At 36.4% G+C, this 26,374-nt stretch overlaps 2 protein-coding genes across 3 annotated transcripts in view; one reads left to right on the forward strand and one right to left on the reverse strand.

The window, feature by feature from the left end:
* Positions 1–939: 939 nt before the first annotated feature.
* LCTL (lactase like) lies at positions 940–26,065 on the forward strand. Its single transcript, XM_012543520.3, has 14 exons — positions 940–1,226; positions 4,418–4,566; positions 4,987–5,150; positions 6,378–6,465; positions 9,039–9,148; positions 11,991–12,119; positions 12,341–12,436; positions 18,645–18,699; positions 18,788–18,949; positions 21,415–21,689; positions 21,974–22,100; positions 23,014–23,213; positions 24,438–24,501; positions 25,931–26,065. The coding sequence occupies exons 1-14, from the start codon at positions 1,222–1,224 to the stop codon at positions 26,044–26,046; spliced, it is 1,740 nt and encodes a 579-aa protein (XP_012398974.2). The 5' UTR covers positions 940–1,221; the 3' UTR covers positions 26,047–26,065.
* Positions 23,436–26,374, reverse strand: part of ZWILCH (zwilch kinetochore protein) — a 29,293-nt gene continuing 26,354 nt past the window's right edge. For both annotated transcript variants that reach the window (XM_012543512.3, XM_031955336.1), the window contains exon 19: positions 23,436–26,156. The gene's annotated coding sequence lies outside the window, so the exon portion shown is untranslated. The remainder of the gene's footprint in view (positions 26,157–26,374) is intronic.

The raw sequence follows: 26,374 nt of genomic DNA on the forward strand, positions 1-26,374 counted from the left end.
CAATCCCAAAGATGAAGGAAATATAGTTTAGGAAAAAGAGGTCAAGACTTGGAGTCAGAAGAGCTGGGCTCACATTTTGATTCTGGCAGTTAACAATGGGGTAATAACAGTTAAGTGATTGTTTCTTCGTCTAAAACAGAACTATAGGAGAATCTAGGTGGCACAGTGAATAGAGCAGTGGACTTGAAGTCAGGAGGAGCCGAGTTCAAATCCAATCTCAGATAATTACTAGCTGTATGATCCTGGGAAGTCACTTAAGCCTAATTGCTCCAAAATAAAATAAAATGAAGCAACTGGTACTATTCTTGCTATCTCTACTATAGGCTTGTTTGGTAAAATCACGTTGTAAACTTTAAAGCTCTATTAAAAAGTTGGAAAGAAAAACAAAACAAACAAACCAAAAAGTAAAATGAGTTCTTTATTATTATTATTATTATTTAGAGGGTTCATCAATCCATCCTGCACCAAGAAAAAGGGTGGGCTTTTTCAAGAAAAAAGGCTGATCTAAAAAAGTCTCACTGGGTAGATCCACAAAGACCACATCCATGATGAGATTAGTATTGTCACTCATTCCAGAGAAGAGCCGGGTTTACCAGATCCACAAGAACTATAGAGAGCTTGTTATTTCTCAGGAGTACCACCAGTATTGGGCAAGGACCTAACTGCCAGGTGAGCTGGGGATTATTAGTATGTGCTTCTTAAAATTGAACAAGATCAGGCAAGTAGCCAGCAACACCCCTGGTGGCTAAATCGGAAAACAGGAAATTGTGCCAGAATCCCCCCACAAATCTGGCCTGACCCACACTCTTTAAGGTTCCCTTGCACAGAGGGCTTTCTAGGGCAGAGTGGGCAGAGGACTGCTCCCTCCTTCACCATCATCCGGGGGTTTGAGCCTTCCTCCTAGACTCCACTGCTGACTCAGGGGCATTTACCCAGCTCAGCATTCCTGGGGCAGCTACAGAGGGAATCAGTAGATTGTTCGCTTTTGTTGGAGGCTTAAGTTGCCAATTTGGCTCACTGACCAGAGGCTTCTGCCACGGGGGATGTGGGCCCAGGTCACAGTCCGGCACAAGCAGCAAGGTGACCGTTGGGTGGCCAGCTGCTCTCCTCCCTGCCTGTTGCTCAGCAAGGGTCCTTCACGAAGGACATGCCCAAGTAAGCTGGCTCCAAGGAAGTTCTGGGCAGCCTGAGCTGGCGCCAGTTTCTCGGAGGGATTCCGAAATGAGGTATGGAAGAATCCCCATGTCATTGAGGATGGGGGACACCATTATGGGTGTGTTTGTTCAGGGTGCCCGTCCACATGAAGAGATCCAGCTTATATTCTCTCTTGCACTGTTACAACTTACATGTTGCTTTGGAAGCTTTCTTAAAATTCTCCATGTCTGTCCTGTTTTATTCTATCAGACTAGGAAGTCCCCAAATTTAAAAACACCCCATCCTCCACAGATTATGAGATTCCCAGTGAGAAAGCCACCATGTCTCTTATCACACTAGTGCCTAAGGGCAGAGACTTGGTCTTTCCTGAAGATTAAATATATATATATATTATATATATATATATTATATATATATAATTGCTTTTTGCCTTATATAACAGTGATTACTGAGAAAGAAAGAAAGGAAAGAAAGAAAAGAAAGGAAAGAAGGAAAAATCATCCTTATTAAAAAAAAAATCACAGTTTAATTCCAGTTGTGGGGGAGAGGAGAGGTATTTTTTATTATCTATTCTCTGCAAAAATCATTGGTTTTGAGAGCAGCTAGGTTGCACAATGGGTAGAGCACCAGCCCTGAAGTCAGAAAGACCTGAGTTTATATCTGATCTCAGACATTTAATATTTCCTAGCTATGCAATCCTGGGCAAGTCACTTAACCCCAATTGCCTCAGGAAAAAAAAAATCATTGGTTTTCAATTTACTCAAAATTTGACCTTTTGTGAGGTGATCTTTTTATTTACTTGTTATAATCATTAAACCCAACCCTAAATCATTAAATTTTTTTTTGTTTCTATTTATTTCATTCTGTATCAATTCATACAAATCTTCCCAAGTTTCTCTGAATTCCTTATATTTGTAATTTGTATATTTTCCATTATATTCATATAAGTAGGTTTTTTCCAACAATCTCCTAATCGATAGACAATGTTGTTTCTAGTTCTTTACCACTACAAAGAATACTACAATTGCTTTGTATATATTGAACCTTTGTTGTTATTTTTGGCTTCCTTGGGGTTATGTCCAGTAGTGGGATTGCTGGGTTAAAGGATACTGACAATTTCATTTATTTTCTTGCCTATCTCCAAATTTATATTTAGAACAGTTGAACCAATTTACAACTCCGCCAACTTGTATGTTTTCCCATAGCTCCTCAAACATCAACTCTTCTTGTATTTTGTCATCTTTGTCCATTTATACTGTTAGCTGAAACTTTGTTTTCATTTACATTTTTCCTGCTCTTAGTGATTTCAAGTCTGTCATAAAATAGCCATTTATAATTCTTTGGATATTTGTTTGTTTATATCCTTTGACTACTTATTCTTTGGAGTCTTGTTGTATATGTCCTTTAATTTTCTCTATGTCTTGAATAGCAAACAATTATGAGTGACATTTGCTCCAAATGTTTTTCTCACTTAATAATTTCACTTCTATCTTCATTGATTTTTTTTTATGCAAAAGATTCTTTTTTTTTTTTTTTTAATAGCCTTTTATTTACAGGATATATACATGGGTAACTTTACAGCATTAACAATTGCCAAACCTCTTGTTCCAATTTTTCACCTCTTACCCCCCCCCTCCCCTAAATGGCAGGATGACCAGTAGATGTTAAATATATTAAAATATAACTTAGATACATAATAAGTATACATGACCAAAACATTATTTTGCTGTACAAAAAGAATCAGACTCTGAATTATTGTACAATTAGCTTGTGAAGGAAATCAAAAATGCAGGTGTGCATAAATATAGGGATTGGGAATTCAATGTAATGGTTTTTAGTCATCTCCCAGAGTTCTTTTTCTGGGTATAGCTAGTTCAGTTCATTACTGCTCCATTAGAAATGATTTGGTTGATCTCGTTATGCAAAAGATTCTTAATTGTATGTAAATGAAATTGTTTATTTTGTCCTTTTGGATTTTTCACTCCCTTGTTCCAGCAAGAAGTCTCCTTGTTAAAGTTACTTTCTCCCATTCTCTGTTTTATGATATAATGTTTTATGTTCAGGTTAAACATCTATTTTGATAGGATTGTTGCATATGGAGTAAGATATTGGTCTGAACCTAATTTCTGCTACACTGTTATAGTTTTCCCAGAAATAATCATCGAAGAGAGAGTCCATCACTTAGTAACTTGTGTGCTTGCATTTATCAAATTGTTGACTAGGGCAGCGGGTTGGTGCATTGTACAGCCACAGGCTTGAAGGCAAGAAGAGATCTAAGTTCAAATATTAGCTGTATGACCTAAAGCAAGTCATTTAATTCTACTTGCTTTAGTTTTCTCATTTATCAAATGAATTGGAGAAGGAAATGGCAAACCTCTCCTCTGGGCAAGGAAAGTCTCCAAATGGCACCAGGACTCAACAAAAGCTATTTTTGATCATTTCTCTTTCTTGCTTTGTTTTTCTAGATTTCCTTTTTTGGGTTTTTCCCCCTCCAATATCAAATCATTTGGACGCTCCACATAACTTTTCTAAAGCCCTGGTTTCAATGCTTAACACCATAAGGAATTTCTTTCTTGTCTCCGTGACTAGTCACAGAAGCACAAACACCTGTCATCTTGGTCTGTCCTCAAAACAGTTACTCACACCTATAACCACTTCTCCAGTTTAACACACCACATTTAGCCATTCTTAAATAGAGACATAGCTTAGGGGGAGTGGAATAAACATGAGATTTAAAAACAGTTCCTTTGTATATATTAAAAATATATACATATATATATATAACAAGTTCCTTTGTCTAACTCTCGGGAACTCTGATATTTGACTTCAACATTCTAAACCTCAGCTCTAAATGAAGATAATACCTCAACTAACTACATCCCAAGCTTGCTAAGAGGATCACATGAGACAGTGAATGCAGACTATTTTGTAAACCATGAATGAATGAAAAGATCTTATACCAGAAACTGCTAAATTCTAAGGATATAAATATAAGCAAGAGAAATTCAACATGTACAGAGAAATAAATGGCTGAGGGGGAGGATTTTGGATAGGGAAGTCAGAGAGAAAAGTGATGTGATAAATGCCCTATTATATCTCTGTTCTTCTCTATATATACTGAGCTATTATTATTGATATCTCTCTATGCCTTCCCATAACTGTGAAGTCCAAAACTGGTTCTGGATTCAGAGCTGACAATAGACCCAGCTGTACTTTACTAGCCTCTAAGCAGAATATGGAGCTTCTGTAGGTTTTTCCCCAGATATCTGGAGAAGGGCTGGCCAGTGGACATCACGAAGACAACCGCCTTCTTTAGCCTCTGCTACCAGTTGCTGCTAGTTCCTGGACTCTGGGCAGACAGAGTGTTTCCCCGGGATGATGCTTCTTTTTACTATGGGACTTTCCCCCCTGGTAAGATGTTCCCTTGTCTTTTGTGGCTCAGAACATATTCTATTCATGAACAGTGATGTACTGGGATCAGCTCTCAGTGACTCAGGAGAGCCAGTTACTAAATAGTTCAGGGTCAACTTTTTACACCTCAGAAATCAGCAAACACAACAATTCAGGAATTGATTTATTGTTTTGTTGATTGTCTGGAGTAAGAAAGTGATGCAGAAAATGTTAATAATGCAGCTTCAATGTTAAACATATATAGTCTGCCTCTGGGGTCAGCCATCCCTGAAATAAGCTGTCCACCCATCCCTGCTCATCCTGGCAAGGGCAGATCCTCAGAAGGTAATTGGGGGGGGTGGTGCCGGCTTTGAGGAATTAGCAGGGATCTAACCCTACCTTCTTTAGAGGAGGGATTCAGCTTAGAGATGCTGTTTGTAGGCTTCTCGTGGGGTGTCGGAAGCTCAGCCTACCAGACAGAGGGGGCCTGGGACCAAGATGGGAAAGGCCCGAGCATCTGGGACACCTTTACTCATCACCAACGGGGACGAATTTTCATGAACCAGACTGCTGACTCATCTTGTGAAAGCTACTACAAAATACAAGTGAGTATAGGGTTTTGCTGACTCTCTGATCCCCAAAGAGAACACATGGAAGGGAGGGATAGGGAAAACAAAATAGCTACAGTAGAAAGAAAACTGGACTTTCAGTTAGATGACCTGAATTTGTTTTTTTGTTTTGTTTTGTTTTGTTTTTTTATTTTTTATTTAATAGCCTTTTATTTACAGGTTATATGCATGGGTAACTTTACAGCATTAACAATTGCCAAACCTCTTGTTCCAATTTTTCACCTCTTACCCCCCACCCCCTCCCCCAGATGGCAGGATGACCAGTAGATGTTAAATACATTAAAATATAAATTAGATACACAATAAGTATACATGACCAAAACGTTATTTTGCTGTACAAAAAGAATCAGACTCTGAAATATTGTACAATTAGCTTGTGAAGGAAATCAAAAATGCAGGTGGGCATAAATATAGGGATTGGGAATTCAGTGTAATGGTTTTTAGTCATCTCCCAGAGTTCTTTCTCTGGGCATAGCTGGTTCAGTTCATTATTGCTCCATTGGAAATGATTTGGTTGATCTCATTGCTGAGGATGGCCAGGTCCACCAGAACTGGTAAGTATTGTTGTTGAAATATATAATGATCTCCTGGTCCTGCTCATTTCACTCATCATCAGTTCGTGTAAGGATGACCTGAATTTGAATGTTGATTTTTCCACTTTGTAGGTATATGATCTTGGGCAAATTAGTCTCTCAGCATTAATTTTCTCATCCAGAGCCTCGAGGAACCAGTTCCAACCCCAGACACATATGGTTGTGTGGTCTCCTTTCCAAACAAACACATAAAAAAATCCAAATCTGTGAGTGTAGAGTAATCCTGGGAATCAAAATGAATGAGTTCTAGTACTTGTTTCAATTCTAACTAAGCTTGGATTAGTCACAACTTCTCAGAGAACAGAAACAAAAAAAAGTTAGAAGAGATATCGTAGGTTCCTTCTAGCTCTGACATTCCATGTTATAAATATCTTCTTTTTTATAGGGAAAAAACTGTGGGAAGTAAGGGACTGCTTTAAAAAAAAAAAACCATTATCTATCATTCGGAAGATTTAGAACCAAACCCCAAGACTTCTAAATATTAGCCTTTACATTTTTTATAAGCCAAGGAATAATTTTTTTTTTTGGGGGGGGGCTTGATTTCTTTCTGCTATGCTTTATAGTTGACACTATAATGTCTTTCTCAATCCCCCATCCCTTCTTCTTACAGGAAGATATCAAGTTACTGAAAGAGTTGAATGTAAGTCACTATCGATTTTCTATATCCTGGCCTCGGTTGATACCCACAGGGGTCAAAGGTAAGTGGGTCAGAACATTCCCCAATGAAACTATGTCCTCATTAGGCTATAATTTCTGAAAAGGTGACAAGGACATATAGTCAAAGTGCTCGTTTAACATCCACCTTTATTTGCTCATTCAGATGCAATCGAGGAGACTATTAGTGAAGTTCTGTGCTTTGATTGACAAGCAGCTTCAACATTAATGATTGCTAAGTGTCATTTAGTTTCTTTTGTGGCTCAGGCTACAAATAAATGGAGTCTTTAATAAAAATGGTAAACACCCCAAAGCTCCAAAGAAGGATCTCTTATAGGAGGCAAGAAATTTAGGGAAGGCTAGGTGCAACATTTTCAGAGAGACCAGTCTGTTTTGGAACTCGGCTATCCATGATTGGAGTAGAAGGATGAGGAAGAGATCAATTACTTTGTCTAACATCTGTAGAAAATGTTTAACAATTCATTCTGTCAAAGAAAATACCGTACTGAGTTTTACCAAACACGTCTGCCAAAAAATTTTTTTATTTAGTTTATTATTAACCTAATATCAAAACATTTCTTTCTAGTTTAAAGAAAGATTTCCAAACTGGCAGAGTTCTCCCATGTCCACAGACATGTTTCAGATGATTTGAGATAACATTTATGAGAATTTTGAATGAGGAAAAGATCATAATATGTTAAAAAAATAATTTTAGTTCAAATTCCAAAACAATAAAAACTACTCAGTTCCTACCTGGACTTCTCCCTTTAAGGTTAAAAAGGATTTCTTTCCAATACTCCACATTTTTCCTTTCTGAATGGAGGAATGGACCTTGGTTCAGGAAATGAAAAAAGGACTACTCTAAGATACTGCTGGCCCTTCACTTTTTGAAGCAAGTCAGTGACATCAGGGGTGATGTCTTCACTTGCTATTGAATTAAGTGAGGCAGAGTGGTGCAATCCTCAGCCTCACTTTGAAGGCTTGAAGTCCCAGTGACAGGACAAAAAAAATCAGAATGATTGGGCAGCCAGGGTGGGTTGACCTTGTCGTCTTCAGTGCTGACCAAGCTCTAAGCAGACCTGCACAGCACTTTCATGCCTGTCGGAACGTCTTCACATTCCCCTAACTCACCAACAGGTTGGAGGCCCGTTGGTTTAGGAAAGGCAATGAACCTGACTAGGTTACTAGTATTTTAGGATTCTACCCTTAATTCATTTTCTTAAAAAATGTTTTTTGTTCTTAACCTAACCCACCTTCAAACAGGGAAGTTTGGAGAGGAAAGTATGATATTTTCATATTTTCATCTTTTTTCCCCTAAACTTAGAAAACCTTTAATAAGAAAGGAGATTTTGAATAGAGGCAGCAGAGTGGTACAGGCTATATAAAGCCTCTGAACTGGAATCAGGAAGACCTGAGTTCATTTTGGGTCCCAGATGCTAGTTGATTGGCCAAGTTCTTTAATTAACTCTATATGTCACAAGTCAATTCAATAAACAATGGTTGCAGTGCCAGACTTTGTGCTAATCACGTTGGACACAGAGAAATGGTAAAGGCAGTCACTGGACTCAAGGAGCTAGGAGTCAAATGGAGAATACTATCTAAACAATCCTGCAAATAACTACTGGGTAAATTGGAGATAAATCCACTCTGCAGGTTGGTTTGAGGATAAAATGAAATAATGATGGTAAAGGGCCATGCAGACTTTACATGCTAAATAAATGCTGGCTATTATCGTGCACTTCCCCAATTCATTCATGAATTTATCTATTCAATGAACAATTATTAATGACCTTTTATGCACAATAGCCTTGAACTTTGGGAATGCAAAAATGAAAAACACTTCCTGCTCTCAAAGAGCTTGTTCAACGGTAAACAGATAAGTAAATAAAAGATCATCTGAGAAAGGGGAGGCTACCCATTCGGAGGGTGAGCCTAGAGATGAGCCTTCAAGTGAGCATCTGATTAGGAGGAAGTATCTTGCTGGGTTGGGAAGCCATGCAGCGAGGTGAGGGATATGGTACAGCTGGGTGGGGTCGGAGTGCTGCTCCTACAGGCAGGAAGGCATGAGTTCTAATTGAATCTCAGGTATTTACCAAGTGGCTTAGCTTCTTTTTACCTCAGTTTCCTCATCTGAAAAATGAGTTGGAGAAGAAAACGGCAAAACATTCTAGTATCTCTGCCAAGAAAACCCCAAATGAAGAGTTAGACATGACTGAAATGAATTAGTTTCAACCAGGAATCAAATGAGATAATGATTGTAAAGATCTTAGCACAGTACATGGCACCTAGTATGCACTATATAAATGCTGATAGCTATTATTGTTCTTATTATTACTTACATGGAATGGCTTGTTTGCAGAACTGCGAGTAGATCGATTTCACTAGATCACACTGTTCAAAAATATGCCGTAAATTTGGAAAGATAGACAAGACCCAGAAAGTAAAGGATTTTAAGAATAGGTAGGAGGAGTTTATATTTTATCCCCAAGCAAGAGGAGGGAGCCACTAGAGATTTTAAAGCAGGATCTTCCCCCTCTTAGACCTTATGCAGGAAGAAGACAGGAAGCTTTAGCTCTCAATCCCACCAATAACATGATAACTTTTCTCTTTCTAACAGCAGACCATGTGAACAGCAAAGGCATCAAGTTCTACAGTGATTTCATTAACACTCTTTTGGAAAATAACATCACACCCATTGTGACCCTCTACCACTGGGATCTTCCACAGGTCCAGGGGATGATAGGGGAGGGGGTGTAGAGTCAGGACCTAAATGGACAAGGAGGCAAAGGAAATGTCCATTTTCCTCATGGATGGTGGGTTGAAAGAGATCTTTGTGCTAATGTTTGGCCCAGGGATGTTAGAAGATGAGAAAATGATAGCTATAGTTATGTACATATGTGTATACATATTATTTGTGTGTGTGTAAGTATGAGTATAAAAGATGTCCCAAAAGTCTTAAGTCCTGGTTTTTTTATTATTGTTATTTATTTTCTATTATTAAAATTTTAAAACGATACCAAGACTTTGGGGATACCCTGAATATAAATATATTTTTGTTGCATGTGTCAATGAGACGTATCAGATATGGGCCCTTGACCTGATTAATTTGATCTTTCAACTCCCAGACTTTTCTCTAAAACTAAATTAGAGAGTAAAGTTGTCCATTTGCTTTGGGTAGAGAGACTTTCTATTTAAGAATTCCCTACATAGATAAAATTATGGGTTCTGATTTAAAATAAATACATGTATGTTTGTATATGTGTATACAGATAGTTATATAGTAGAAAGGTAATGCTAATTTAAATTGCTTTGGGAATAATGTCAACAAAAAAATTTTTAAGCACCTACTATGTGCCAGAGACTGTGTAAATGTTCAGGATACAAAAAAGGCAAAAAACCCTATCCCCTTCCTTCAAAGAACTTAAAGTCTAATGGGGAGACAACATGCAAACAAGATAAACAGGAAAAAATGGAAATATGATGTAGGATTTTTTTTTCATAATTATAACTTTTTATTGATAGAGCCTATGCCTGGGTAATTTTTTACAACATTATCCCTTGCACTCACTTCTGTTCCGACTTTTCCCCTCCCTCCCTCCACCCCCTCCCCCAGATGGCAAGCAGTCCTATACATGTTAAATATGTCACAGTATATATGATGTAGGATTAAAAAAATTTTTTACTTTGTAGGAGTTTATATCTTTCAAGCCATTTCAAACAAAATGGGTTGAAGAATGGGGTTTTTTTTTGTCTTCACATATTGTAACGCTGTTATGTTATTAACTAGCTACCTTATTAACTGTATTAGTTTATTGTTTGCTAGTTTTTTCTAGTTTATTAATTTTTCAGTTTCCTCATTTATAAATTGACATCACAGAATGCTGTAACCAAATGGACCTCTAGGAATGAACTAGATGAGTGTTCACAATCTTTTCAAATTTGAAGGCCATTTTAAAAATAATTTTTTTTCAATTAATATGTCTTTATTTTCTCTCCTCCTTCTCTTTCCAAAACCATTTTTTAAAAAAGAAAGAAAACCCTTATAACAAATGTGAATAGTTAAGCAAAATCAATTCCCATATTAGCTATGTCCAAAAATGTATATGAGACCCTATTTAAATGTCAAAAAAAAAAAATCCTTTACATGACCTTGGCTAAAAAATTGACTCAGATTGAATGTAAATAGCAATCATTTCTGCTTTGACCAAAAAACCTAAAGGGCTTGCCCTCCCAGATTTAATCAATTAATTAATTAATTAGGATTGGGTTTTTTAGTTGGGGGGGAGAGGAGGTTGGTCTAGGTGAAAAAGGAGATTCTTGCCTCAATTGCTACCTATCTTTAATCACTAAATGGATGTGACCTCAGTGAAACTGAGAGCTCTTGAAGAGTTTAACTTAAAAAAAGCCACGGTCTCCTATTATACCCAGAGCCATCTCCAGGCTATAACTGGCCACTGGACCCAGATGGCTTTGGAGGGGAAAGTGAGGCAGGTGACCTTGCCCAGCCTCCCTCTTTTAAATCCAATTCACTTGCAAGTCATCCTAAAACCATGCTAGTGAAAAACCTCCCCAAATTTAGCCAGTTCCCATCCTTGAACAAAAGGCACTGTTCTTAGACCTGGCTTTTAAATCTTTCCTGTTCAGTAAACATCATCATTGCTAGCAAGCCACTGGCTTATTAGTACTTAATAATAGGGGCACCCCTGTACCATGGAAAGGCGTTGGAGTAAAACTTTGAGTCTCCAATGGAGGACTAGTTCTTCACAGAAATAATAACCTCGATTTCTTTTCTCATCTCATTCTCCTCCCCTTTTATCCACCATATAGTCCAACTTTCTGGCTCCTCTCCTAATTTTTAAGAAATTCTTTTTATATTTTCATGCTATTTCTCCAGTTTAGGAGAACCTTTTGGCTCATATCATATACCTTTAACAAGACTTCCCTTTAATAAGACTCCATAAGGACTTTTCTTGTGGCCATGGAATTTGCTGTTATTTTTCTTGTTTAAGGTAGAGAGGCAAGGTTGCCATAGGATGGGAAAAGACCATCAATAATGGATAAAGCACCTGACATGTCGTGTTGTTAGTTAAAGATTTCATGTGGATACTTATTGTCTCCTCAACTAGATAGGAAACTTCTTGAGGGCAGCTGCCATGTTTTATTGATACACCTTTGTATTTCTGCCTTTGGGACTTCCCACAGTCAGTATATAGGGATAGCTCAATAAATATTTGTTTAATCAGCATACATATATCAATGGATCATCATTTAACATGTTAAAGTAATAGAAGAGGGGTACTGTAAGAAAGATCTGATTTCAAATCTGGCCTCAGACACTCATCAATTATATAAACCTGGGCAAGTCACTTAACTCTGTCTGCCTCAGTCTCCTCAACATAACTTTGTATTCCTTCCAGGGTTGTTGTAAAGTGTTTAGCATACTTCCTGGCACACAGTAGGTCTTAATGAATGTTTCTTCCCCTGCCCTTCCCTTTCCCAATGGCTCCCAAATGGCTTTCATGATGGTGTCCTCAGAAATGCGCTTCTCTTTCTTTTCCTATGCATCCAGATGCTTCAGGTCAAATTTGGAGGCTGGCAGAATGCAACTATGGTTACCTACTTCGATGACTACGCCAATCTATGCTTTGAAAAGTTTGGGGACCGGGTGAAACATTGGATAACTTTCAATGATCCTTGGGTAAATCCATTTTTTTCTGAGCTATGGACCCCACTTTTTTTTAATGTTTTTAAATTAATATTTTGTTTTTATATTGCTTAAATTTCCTGAGGTGTCTCTTAGGAATATCTCATCCCTCAAAGAGAATCATTCTATATAACAAAGACCATAACCCTTCTCTTTTAAAGCTGATTTTTATAGTGTTTTCTCACTAACTCAAGTCTCCCTCCTTATTCTTTTAGTCAGTTGCAAAGAAAGGCTATGAGACAGGACGCCATGCCCCTGGACTGAAGCTCAGAGGTACTGGAGCATACAGAGCAGCACACCATATCATTAAGGTAAAAATGAAAGGCTGAAATTCTTCCTGGGCCTATAGACTAAGGCAGAAGAGAAACGGCTTCTCATAGCTTTGAAATCTGCATATCCCTTTTATTCCTCCTATTTACACTCACTCTGAGCCAACAGAAACAAAACAATGACCACTAAGAGGGGCTTGGACTGGGACATATTATTGGTCAATCAATGAGAACCAGAGTAAATTGGGTTTAAGGCATGGTCCTTAAGAAAGAAATAGTAAGAAAAAAAGGTTTTTTAATTAAAAAAAAAAACAAAAAAAAATTAAAAAGAAAAAAAAAAGAAATAGTTTGACAAACAACAGCAACTCTTATATTACTTTAACACTTTAGATAATGAACCATTGATTATGTTGATTAAACAAATATTTGTAAGCTATCCTTACATACTCATTGTGGGAGGTACCAAAGGAAGAAATGCAAAGATGTATCAATAAAACATGGCAGCTGCCTTCAAGAAGTTTCCAATCTAGTTGAGGAGACAATAAATACTCACATGAAATTTCTAATAAACAACAAGGTATGTCATTAGTTAATTAACCTTCCCCTCTCCCTATTTAGCATTTACATGACTAGGTCAAAGGACAGTACTACTACTATACACAGTTTAGGGGCAACATGCCCCCCAGCCATGAATGGCCTTTTTCCCAAAATTTTTTCCAAGTACTTTGTAATTCTTTACCTTATGCTTATGTTGCCTATATTTATACTTGTTATCTTCTCCCTTTAAATGGTAATCTTCTCGTGACTAGGACTATATTTGTGTTCCCAACACCTAGCCCAGTGCTGGCACAAAGTAGACAATAAATGTTTTTTGATTGATTGGGTTGGAATTAGTGATGGTCCTTGGACACGGAGAATCTAGACTTCTAGATTCCCAGTACAGGTATCCTTCCATTGGCTATCCAAAAAGTATAAGCTTTTGCTGAGAAGCCCCTGAGGGACAAATCTCTGGGGATGCCCCCAGGGTGGCCCTAGACGGAACTGATCAGAAAGTAAAGTTCATCTTCAGCATCTTATATTTACCCATCCGGACTCTCCTGTTACCCATTCCAAATGTCCATGGGCTTCATGTTATCTGCTTCTCCCAGCCCTGCCTCCCATCCAAGAACTCATTACTACAGCACCTTAGTGACTGCCCTGCATGGTACAGTCCCATCATTCAAAACCAATTTTGGTAGGCAGAGAAAATCATGAGCCCCAGATAATCTGAGTGAATGTATGCTAAGATGAAAAAATGGGTATTAATCATTCAGTAAACATTTGTAAAAATACTTATTCTGTGCCAAAAGACAAAAGTCTCCTGTACTCAAGAAGATTACAATCTAACAGTGAAGACAGTATGCAAACAAATCTATACAAAACAAACTATATATAAGATAAAAAGGAGATTTTTAACATATATTTAATTAATTGAGAGAAGGCACTAGAATGAAAATGAGTTTGGGAAATCTTCCTGAAGAAGAATAGGACTCTTTTAGGTAAAGTATATACATACTGAGGAGCTAGGTGGTACGGAATGGGCCTGAAGTCAGGAAGATTCTTCCCCGAGTTCAAATCTGGCCTCAGACACTTACTAATTGGGTGACTAGGGTCAAATCACTTAATCTTATTTGCCTCAATTCTTCATCTGTAAAATGAACTGGAGAAGGAAATGGCAAACTCCTTGCCAAGAAAATGCCAAATTGTCACAAAGAGTTGAATACAACTTAAATGACTAAACAACAACAAAGTATTAATTTTAATCAGGGTTTCTGAAGCTGAGACTTTAAATGGAAAAAAAAAAAGATTATAATAGGGGTATTAGGAACTATGATAGGCCAATGGGACAAATCCTTGAGGGCAAGGAAAACTTTTGGCACCCCTAAAAATTAGACTGGTCTTATATCTCATTCTAAAAACAGAAATATGTAAATTATTCACATATTAATCAACGAATAGCACAGTTTTGCAACTGAAACAAGAATCAGATTATTTCTGACACTATAACGAAATACCCATCTAATCACTAGGGTTCCTACTATGCTGGCTCTTCCAAGTAATAATTGTGACCAGGTGGTCCAATTAAAATACTTAAGATAGTTTCCAATGCAGAAGGAAACCTTGCTGGCTACCACATGTTTCTATTCTTTCAAAGCCTAATTTTTTTTTATTTGTGACCAAACCCCATAGAGACTCATTATTTATGAGTGTCTAGCACTATGCTGAATGGTAATAACAGGTAATCAATAGACACTAGGAGAAGCATTAAAGAGATGGGATCCAGCAACATTGTTTGTAATAGTCACTTGAGGGCTTTCATGTATAAATTCAAATTTATTCAATGCTTATTAAATGTCTACCATGTAGTGGTATACAAAGTGGTATGTTGATAAATGTTTAACAACTGGCTCTTGGAGGGAGAATATACAAAAAACACACATTTAATTTTAATCTGTATTACTAACATTTTCTTCATTCCCTTGTAATTCTAGACAATTCAACACAAAAATCAAGCAAGCTTTGATTCATAGTATTTACCAGTTTTGTTTTTTTTTGGTATAAATGCTCACATTGAAAATTTAACAATGGACTCTCCTGGCCAGTTTAAGCTGGTTCCAGCACACCCCAGATTATAAGTAATAGTGCTAGGTTGTTATTTATATATATGAAGGACATAAAGATAAAGAAGAATTTAGGCCCTGCTAATAAAAAGATATTGAAAAGGATACAACATAAGCCAAAATATTATAGAATGTGATGGGATAAAGGTGAGATCCAGATAAAGTACATCAGGAAAATCTGAGAGATGACTTTTTGTAAGGAATAATGATCTCAGAGCTGGACCTCAAAAGAAGAAAGGCATTCTTCATACACAAGAAGATGGCCCATATAAACTACCTGGGGCAAAAGACAAAACAAAACTGGGGAGCAGCTAGCACTCTGACGTGACTGAAATGAATAACACATGAATGGGAATAATGTGAAATAATCCTGGATCACAAGTCACAGTAGTCATTGAATGTTTAATAAAACCAAAAACTTCAACTTCTGGGATAAAAACTCACTATTCGACAAAAATTGCTGGGAAAACTGAAAAATAGTATGGCAGAAACTAGGCATTGACCAACACCTAACACCCTATATCAAGATAAAGTCAAAATGTTTCATGATTTAGACATAAAGGGTGATACTGTAAGCAAATTAGGAGAACAAAGGATCTGTGGAGAAGGGAGGGATTTGTGGCCAAAGAAGAACTGGAGAACATTATGAAATGCAAAACAGACAATTTTGATTATATTAAATTAAAAAGCCTTTGTACAAACAAAGCCAATGCAGTCAAGATTAGAAAGGAAGCAGAAAGCTGTGGGGGGAAAAATTTTACATGCAATGTTTCTGATCAAGTCCTCATTTCTATAATATACAGAGAATTGACTCAAATGTATAAGTACAAGCCATTCCCCAACTGATAAATGGTCAAAGGATATATACAGACAATTTTCAGATGAAGAAATTAAAGCCATTCTAGTCATATGAAGAAATGCTCTAAATCACTATAGATTAGAGAAATGCAAATCAAGACAACTCTGAGGTACCACTTCACACTTCTCAGATTGACTAAGATGACAGGAAAAGATAATGACCAATGACTGAATATGAATCAAAGCATAGTATTTTCACCTTTTGCTCTTGGTGTTGTTCATTTGCTTGATTTTTTCTTTCTTGTATTTTTTCCCCTTTTGATCTAATTTTTCTTGCAAAGCATCACATATAGGGAAATATGTTTAGAAGAACTGCACATGTTTAATCTATATTGAATTGCTTGCCATTTAGAGGAGGGAGAAGGGGAGATGGGAGGGAGAAAAATTTGGAATGCAAGTTTTTGCAAAAATGTTGAAAATTCTCTTTGCTTGTATTTAGAAAAAATAAAAGCTATTATTATAGAAAAAAAAAAGAAATAATGCTGGAGAAATTAAAATCAGACTGGAGAGGACTTTAAAAACCAATATTTTAGTTAATAGACAATAAGGAGCTAGTGAAGTTGTTTGTTTGTTTTGAGAAGTAATGCAACTTGGTCAGACTTGTAAATTTTAAAAAATAGTTTTGATTGTTTGTGAAGAATGGACTGGAAGCTGATAAATTACTTGGGAGTCCATTACATTAATTCAAGGAAGAGATAATGACTGTCTGAATTAGGTATTAGGGAGAAGAGAAGACAAGATGGATGTAAGATCTATGATGGAAGGTAATTTTAGTAATACCTGGATTTGGTGAGCAAGTAAATGAGAAAAAATAGAGACAAAAAAGACTCCAAGTTTTCAAGTTTGGGTAACTGGGAAAATTATGGTGCCATCAACAAAAATAGGGAAGTTAAGAAGAAGCTCCAGGGTTAAGGACAGTTAAGTTCTATTTTGGACCTATTGAATTTGAAATGCCGTCATCATAGCTGGAAAGAACCAGCAGGAAATTGGAGATGTGGGAATGGAGCTCACAAAGATACTAAGATTGGATATATAAATCTGGGACTATTCTGTAGAGGCAATAACTGAAACCATGGGAAAGGAAAGAATACCAAGAGAAAGAGTGTAAAGAGGAAAAATAAGTGAAGACAGAGCCTTGAAGGATATCAGATTTAAAGGCAGGAAAGGCAGGAAGTGGCTAATGAACCAGAGAATAGGTTAGACATGGAATAGGATCAGGAAACAATGGTGGCCACACATGTAAAGAGGAAGAGATAGATGATACCTTAAGGTCATTGCAAGATTGAATTTTATTTTTCTTTTTGAAGAATACTTGAACATGTTTGCAGCACAGATCCAATACAGTGTGGGACGTTGAAGATGACAAAAAAAGATTGAGATAGGGACAAAGAGAGAGAAATGCTCAGTGATCCTAATAATGGAAAGGAATGGTGAGCAAGGGAACAAGTGGCAGAGTTTTTAAAAAATAGCTACTTACCTTATGTTTTAGAGGCAGAAAAATTTTCAAATCATCCATTTTCTGAAAAGATTTGTCTCAGCAAACTAATAAGTTAACTTTCTTTACTATGATACTTAGCAAAAAATTTAGTTGTCCATTTATGGGTTATTCGTTTTAAAATTACCCACAATGAATTATTAATCTTGGGCTGACTTTCCCCTCATCGCCCAGCATGCTACCTCCCAGACTCTATATTCTCAGGCAGTAAATATTCATTTAATTTTAGCCCAAGAAAAACATAGCCCAAAAGATAAATAAACTAAAAATGCCATGAAGCACTACTAAGCCAAATATAGGCAGTTTTTGGATTATCTGATGGCCTGGATTACTATATTATGATTCGTCTCCATTACTGTAGATGATTTAGAACTAAGAATGGAGAAACTGTAAATTGTATGTAATAGGCAGAGGAGGGAGTCATAGAGGCTTTACATAGTATTTTAAGATTTGCAGTATTAACTTATTTCCTGCCCCCATCGAAACAACCCTGGGAAATAGGAACTATTATTATCCTAATTTTACAGATGAGAAAACTGAGGCAGATAATGGTGATTTGTCCCAGATAATACAGCTAATGTCTGAGGTTGCATTTGAACTCAGTTTTTCCTGACTCCAGCTTCTGTGCTCTATCCACTATGCGACTAACTAGAATTTGAACTTGAACTGTTAGACCTTGACCTTGAAAAGTAGGGGGAATATATTGAGAGTAAGGTGGTAGCGGGGTTTTGATAGAATAACATTCATTCAGCCATTATTAAATACTTATGTACAAACATAGCATTGCACTTCAGATATGGTCCCTATCCAGAAGGAAGGAAGGAAGGAAGGAAGGGAGGGAGGGAGGAAGGAAGGAAGGAAAAGGAAGGAAGGGAGGGAGGAAGGAAGAAAGGAAGGAAGGAAGGAAGGAAGAAAGGAAGGGAGGGAGGAAAGGAGGAAGGGAGGGAGGGAGAAAGGAAGGAAGGGAGGGAAGGAGGGAGGGAGGAAGGAAGGAAGGAAGGAAGGAGAGAAGGAAGGAGAGAGGGGAGGGAGGGAAAGAGGGAAGTAAGGAGGGAGGGAGGGAAAGAAGGAGGGAGGGAGGGAAAGAAAGAAGGAAGGAAGGAAGGAAGGAGGAAAAGAAACAATCAAAGGGCTTTAGTGATATAAAATGGTAGGTTGTCTTGAGAACTGGTCCCTGCCCTCATAGTGCTTAAAAACTAGCAAGAGATGTTGTAAAAATGTGTTCTTTTTCTTCTAGTCCCATGCAAAGGTCTGGCACTCTTACCACAAAGCCTGGCGCAAAAAACAACACGGTAAGCCTCAAACATTTAGAATCAGTCAATAGAACTGGAACAAACAGGTGACATGTTCCTTTATTTTTTTTTTTCTCTTTTCCCAAAGGGCTGGTGGGGATTTCATTAACTTGCAACTGGGGGGAGCCTGTGGACATTACTAACCCAGAGGATGTCGAGGCTGCTGAAAGATACATGCAGTTCTGTCTAGGCTGGTTTGCAAACCCCATTTATGCTGGAGACTACCCCCAAACTATGAAGGACTACATTGGTGAGTAAACTGGCCTCCTACTATCCCAGCTGGAGAGGCAGGCATGTGCTATATATACTACAATGTCTGGCTAACTTGAGAATGGGAAGATCAGAGTACTAGTCCTTGCAAGTCATTTCTTCCATTCAGGCTACTAATGAATAAAGTTTAGGTTCTTTTCAGCTTTTACATTCCATGATTCTAATAGAATGGACAGCTAGATGGGGAAATTAATAGAGCACTGGGCTTGAAATCAGGAAAACACCTTCATGAGTTCAAATCTGGCCTCAGTCCCTTATTAGCTGTGTGACTCTGGGCAAGTCACTGAACTCTTTTGCCTCAGTTTCTCCACTGAAAAAGGAAATGGCAAACCACCCCAGTATCTCTGCCAAGAAAACTCCAAATGGGGTCAGGAAAAGTTGGACATAACTGAAATGACTGAGCAACAACAAATGGAACCTCTTCTTATAGTGTTTATATGAAAAGAATAAAAGCTGGGGACATAGAAGATAAATGGCAGTAAATGTTCTAGATAAGCCATAAACTGGAGAATAAGCTACCAAAGAATAGAGATTTTCTATCTAGAAAACAACCTAAGAATATTGAAAAAATGAGTATTTGTGAGCTTGGAGAAAAGCTCACCAGTAATTTAGAGATGGTTTTTTTCCTGTTATCTTTTGTCTTTTTATTTCTCTCTTCCTGTCCCTCTCCTCCCATCTCTTTTCCTTCCTTTCCCATTTCCTTTCCTTTTCCTTCCCTTCCTTTCCCCCTTCCATTTTCTTCCCATTCCTTCTTTTCCCTTTCCTAGTTCTGTTTCTAGCTTTTTGCCTATATTTATTTCTTCAGTTTCTTTTTCTTGTCTTGTTGCTAGAACTAATATTTCTAGAAATATGTAAATAATAGTAGAGGAGGGGCAGCTAGGTGGTGCAGTGGATAGAGCACCAGCCCTTTAGTTGGGAGGATCCCAGTTCAAATCTGACCTCAGACAATGTGGTGTTTTTCCTTCTTTTAAATAATGGTTCTCTCTGGGAGAGCAGGTTTCTCAGGGAGGTTTTTTGGAGGCAGCCTTAGTTTCAGTTAAAAGGATTCATCACCTCAAATGCAGCCAGGTGATAAAAGTTCAGATCTTTATTTCTTATCTCTTTCCTTGGCCCGGCAAGGTCCAAGAGACCAATCTCTCTGCTTGGTTCCAAGAGCTCTTGCAGCTTGTCCTTTGCCTCTGCTTTCTTCTGAAGCCTTCTGCCAGCACAAAGGTGGAAAATGAAATGGATCTCTTGTCTCATTCACTTGGGGATCCAAGTAAATTTTCTTTCACTGATTCTCATTAAAGTATTATTTATAACTATCCTAATAATTTTTTAGGTTTAAATTTAAATCAAATTGAATGTTTTTATACCAATGTGAAGACATATTCTAAGCTCAAATTTAGTCTCGTTGAAATTGATTTGAATAAGCAGTCATTCCTTAGTGCCAGAAATAATCATAATGTAGAAATTCTAATCTGTATGATGATCCTAGCTAAATGAATTACTCTTTTCTATTTCAAACTATGTAACATTCTGCAAACAAATTCTCAATTGGGACTTACCCTTGACAGCTTTTTCAAATGTAGCAGTTTACTGGGGGGGAATTTGTAGTATCTTTCCATATCTTTTTTTTTTTTTTTTTTTAAACACTGGTTAAACTTCACTTTGAATGGTGGTGGGTTGTATTCATTTGATTTTATCCATCTCCCATTTTCTAGCGTGAACAGCTCATTTTGATTTATCTGGTAGGTTGGCTGATCTTTACTATATCTCATTTATATATTTTTTGCATCAATATTGATCTTTGTCCTAAAGTTTATAATATCAATACATAAATTTCCTCTTCACTGTTATTAGAATTTTACGAGACTAATGATTCTTGTTATGTACAATGCTTCCCGATTTCTTTCTCAAGTATTTGTGGTTCAGACACAAGGATTTTATAGTCTATAGTCTCTAGCACTTATTCTTCACAAACATTTTTTTTTGGCCAGTTCACCTCTGCACTAAACTATACGGTACATGTTTATTTAATTTGAAAGGTTTTGAAGTTTTTTGCACAATTTCTTTACATCCTTATTGACTGGATATACAACAGACACCTTTACTGAACTGAAAGTAATTTAATTCAATTTTAAAGCTTTATTTAATAGTAACACTATAATGTTCTTTTAAAGTATATTTCACAATTCTTTTAAAAGTGGACTTTCTTTAATCAGAAGTTTCAATTTGTAAGTAGATTTAAAATGCATTACTCATACACTGAAATTTTTGTGGTTAACATTTAAAAATTGTATATAAGACAAATTTTTTCAGATACTTTAATCTTAAATCCTGGAATTTAGACATCTCTTTTGGTAAGTATTTTAAGTTTGGAAGTATTACTTCCATGTATTGTAAAAGCCAAAACATTTGTGGGAAATGACATTTTTAAATATGCTTTTTTTCCTTTCATGACAGGTAGAAAGAGTACAGAACAAGGCTTGGGGATGTCAAGGTTGCCAGTGTTCTCAATCCATGAAAAAAATGACATTAAAGGCACATTTGACTTTTTGGGATTAGGTCACTTTACCACTCGATACATCACACAAAAGAATCATCCTTCCCGCCAAGGGCCCAGCTATCAAAATGATCGTGATGTAGCAGAATTAGTTGACCCAAACTGGCCAGATTTAGGCTCTAACTTGCCACAATTGGTGCCATGGGGATTTAGGAGGCTCCTCAACTTTGTTCAGGTAATTATTACAAAGCATCTTTTATAGGAAGTTAGTGTAAAGAGCTTTGTTCTAATAAAAACAAAAAACAAAAATTGCAGATAGCACTCTTCTCTAAATGTAAAATTATAGCTTCTTTGTAAACAAAATTCAAAATGGGATTTTGATAGGTTTAATCTAAGAAATCACATGCTGCTATTACTTGATTAAAAAGTTAGCATTTTAGAAATTCTCTACATACTTTCCCTGTCTTAACCCCAATATCTTCCATAGCTGGTTTAAATATTCATTTGTCTTATTTTCAGACTCAATATGGCAATCCTGTCATATATGTGACAGAAAATGGTGTGTCTGAAAAGCTGAATCATATTCAGTTGTGTGATGTATGGAGAATACAGTACCTCAAAGGATACATTAATGAGATGTTAAAAGGTGAGAATTAGTTGCAAACATTTTAATTTTGAATTCAAAAGGTCTTTTTGTTTTCATGTGTTTTGGCAACTCAAACTCACAACAGGTTGTGTACTATATGGCGGCTATTGAAATAACAAATGCTGTGTGTGTGATCAGAAAGATATAATATTTAGAACCTAAATAATAATCTCATCATATTCAACACTGATTATACAAATGTAGTCATCTCATTTGACATCACTCAGTGGAATGTCATTTGATGAAGGACAATAACAAACTGAAGAATATCCACAGGAGACCATGAAAGGGAGACTTCAGGTTTACAATATTATGAGTTATCAAGAAAAGGAACTAGAGACATTTATCCTAGAGAAGATGAGAGGAAAAGGAGAGTACTTTCTAATAGGACATGGTATTTGCTTTTAATTTTAACTCATACTTACTTCCTAGCTATGTGATCCTGGGCAAGTCACTTAACCCCAATTGCCTCAGAAAAACTAAAAACAAAAAACAAAAACTTATAGAAGGTCATGTGGAATAAATATTGTTTCTTGTTTGACCCAGAGGACAAAAGCAGGAGCTAAGAGTTGTAGAAAAGCACCTAAATGGAAACATCTCCAGCTAAAGGTATCCTCTAGAGGTAATAGTTGCTGTTATTCAGAAGGTTCTCCTTTGCTTTATTTCTTCCAATGTTCAAGAACATTTATTCAGGGCATTATAAAAGTTGATTCTCCAAAAGACAATCTCAAGAGTTCACAGGAAACTCAGGAAATCATCTAATACCCAAATACTTTCCTCTGAGCTAAACATAGGCCCATTCCAAGTTCTGAAATTCTACAAAGGTGTAAAAGCTTCAGGAAATAAATGTAGTTTTACACATTTTCAGGGAACTAAATGTTAAAATGATTTTTTAACGGAAATTTGTTTTTAGCTATAAAAGATGGTGTTAATGTAAAGGGATATACTTCGTGGTCTCTGCTTGATAAATTTGAATGGGAAAATGGATACTCACACAGATACGGATTCTTTTATGTTGAATTCAACAACAAGAACAAACCTCGATATCCTAAGGCCTCAGTTCAGTACTATAAAAGCATCATCACTGCAAATGGATTTCCTAATCCAATAGAGGTGAGACAGACATTAATTCTAACCCAATTAATAAGACCTTCCCTTCTATGCCCTTATGGTTATACAGCATTAGTACAACTTTTACCCTACATCCCCTCTTATCACCAGTCCTCAAGTTATTAGTCAGGACTTGAACAAGTCTTCCTGACTTATAAATCTATATTGTTTATGATACAAAATGGAAACTGAACACAATGAAAAAATTCAAATAGAAACAATACCTATTCATGAATACAGATATTTATTGATATATGAATAACACAATTTAACATAGTATAAATGGTTACATGGTAAGCTAACTAAAAGCAAAGGATGATTGTGCTCTCTAACATTTCTAAACATAAGATACCTTGCTGTTTCTCAATCAAGATTGTCCAGTCCATTCCATCAGATGGCTCCAAAACTTTTCATGGGAAAGATATCTAAATTCTATATTTAGTAACTTTAAAGCTTTTGGGGATATAATGTGAGAAAATATTAGAGAAAAAAAGAATATTCAAAAACTGCACATACTCTGTTCTATGATTAGTGGAAAAGACACGGGGGGGGGGGGGGGGGGGAAGGGAGGCAAAAAGAGGGCAGTCAGTTTTCCTGTTCTTAGCTTGTTGGCTACTTGAGGTCAACAAGCTATGTTTAGCTTCTTCTTTCTTTGTATTTGTACCTAGCAGAATGTTAATATAAAATAGAACAATTTCTGTTTACCCATCACAATTAAGCTTCAGACTTATTTCCATGCTGGTTACACATCATTTCCCCTCCCAGGCTCTATGATCTGCCAAAGTGGATTATTTACCATCTCTCGTCTGGGACATTCATCCTCTACCTCAGTGCCTCTGGCATAAACTCTTTCCCATGCCTGGAATGCTGGCTTTCTTCACTTGCACGTTTTAGAACACTTGAGTTCCCTTGGAGGTCCTTTCAAGAGGGCTTCCATGATTGTTTTTACACCATCCACTATTTGTCATGTATTCTGTACTTACTTATCTGTGAACATATGAAGACCTCCAAGGGAACTCAAGTGTTCTAAAATGGGCAAGAACTCAAATTCCTTAAGGGAAGTGAGTTGTCTCATTTTTATTTTGGGGTAACTTGAAGACAAAGAACAAAACTTAAAAAAAAAAAAAAAATTCTGCACAGGGAACACTGAGTATTTGCTGACTGATTTAAACAGGCTAAAACTTTGACTACTAAGAAACCATTACTTATCAAGCTAATCTTAACCAGGTGGAAAGATGGTACAGCATAGCCACAGAAACCTGTTCTACCACCAACCAGATCCTTGCTGCAGGTAAATATTCTGTCCCTATCTTTGGTGCACTAAATGTCATGGTCATATCCAGAATTACATAAATCATATATGTTCCTGAAGTCACTTTCTAACGTCTATTTAAAATAAAAACAAATTCTTACTTTACCTATAAGCAAATGCTAAATTGCTAACTACAAATATCTTAAAATGAAAAAAAGAATGCTTTAATAACATGATAGTTACAAATACAGAGGCAATGTTTATAATATACTACATTGCTCCTAATAAAGCAAACTGATGCATACTGATAGCCAAGGCAAACTAACAAACTTGAGAGTTTTATGAATTGGTCTTTTTTTTTTTTTTGGGGGGGGGGGGGGGGAGGGGAAGGGAGGGTAGTACCAAAAAACAAAACAAAACAAAACAAACCCAAAAAAACAAAAAACTGGCACCAATCTGAAAACAAAGGGGCACTTTATATATTGCACATCAGCGTTTCTAATGCAATGGTAACTAAAAGAATAATAGAAAAAAATCTGTCTCTAAACATTCCAGTTAGGAGATTTAGGCAAAAACACGCCCAGAAAACATGAAAAATAAGAAAATATAAAAAACCATAGCTTACTAAGAAATGACGTGCTGCTCTAGATTTTAATACTTTTAACTTGGCATAAGCCTATCTGTAAAGCTAGGCTGTCATTTCAAAATCTGCTAAAAATTTCTATTTGGTAGGGAAAAATACTGAATCATATTAAGGCACCCATTTGAAAAACAGGAGCGGAAAAGATTAAAAAAAAAATACAAAATGAGATAGTATAGTCTTAATATAAAAAAGTAGTGTTAAATATTCCAATAGTTTAAGTACAAACTAATACTGCATTCCCTACAAAGCTACAATATACTCTAAAGATATTAATTGTTCCATTACTGAAGATGATATATATAATATCTAATACTTAACATAATTTCTCACACAACCTGTTTAATTATACTTCTATTATTAACAATGCCAAAAGTTTCTAAGTGCTTCCAAACTTTCTTCTGGCAATTGTCTTTGTTTCTCCCCAACTTTTATGTTTCCTTCCACCCAACCAAAGTAAGAAAAAAAAGTAGAATATTTTTGCTATTATTCAGAGATTGGCTGCTCATAGACAAAACAAATTCAAAACCAAAAAAATTTGCATGCATTTAGAAGCAAAGATATAGTTTAAGATTTCTCTAAATTTGAAAGGCAGTAAATCCTAAGTACTTTGCCTTCTATTTTCTATAAATCATTTTAAGGAATGCTATTACAGTTAATTCCCAACATTTAATTATTTAGGTGCCAGTATATAGTAAATCTAAATAGGTGAAAACGTGAACTGATCTTTTAAAGATTTTTCAATATTATTAATCTTTCGGTAAAGTTACATCAGCTGAAACAATGAAATATTGACTTATGTATGGTCCCTGTCTTCTTACATTTCAGAACCTTTGTTACATCACATGCAAATGGTTACAGAGATTGTGGTGCCTACAGTTTGCACACTCTGCATACTTATAAGTGCAGTTCTACTGATGTTCCTTCTTCGGAAGCAAAGCTAAGAAAAGATTACTAATAAAAGGTTACTAACAAAATAGCTTCATTCCATATAAAGTTTAGTGTTGTCATCTTCATTTGGTTTCAAAGGCCTGCAGAGTTTCCTTTTTGGTTACTGTGATGATAAAGAAATTATTTTTACATACACATAAATTGACACCACTTCCAACATCACAAAAGTATCACAAAAGCAATTTGGATTTTAATCAACTTGTGTCTATTTCTTTTAAAATGCTGCACATACTTTTATTCAAACTTGAGGATAAAAGCTAAAATTAATGTTCAAGAGATATCTTGAGGTAAAAAAACCAATTATTAAGTCTTAGCCAATGA

Source organism: Sarcophilus harrisii, chromosome 2 (genome assembly GCF_902635505.1).
Source record: "Sarcophilus harrisii chromosome 2, mSarHar1.11, whole genome shotgun sequence".
NCBI lineage: Eukaryota > Metazoa > Chordata > Mammalia > Dasyuromorphia > Dasyuridae > Sarcophilus > Sarcophilus harrisii.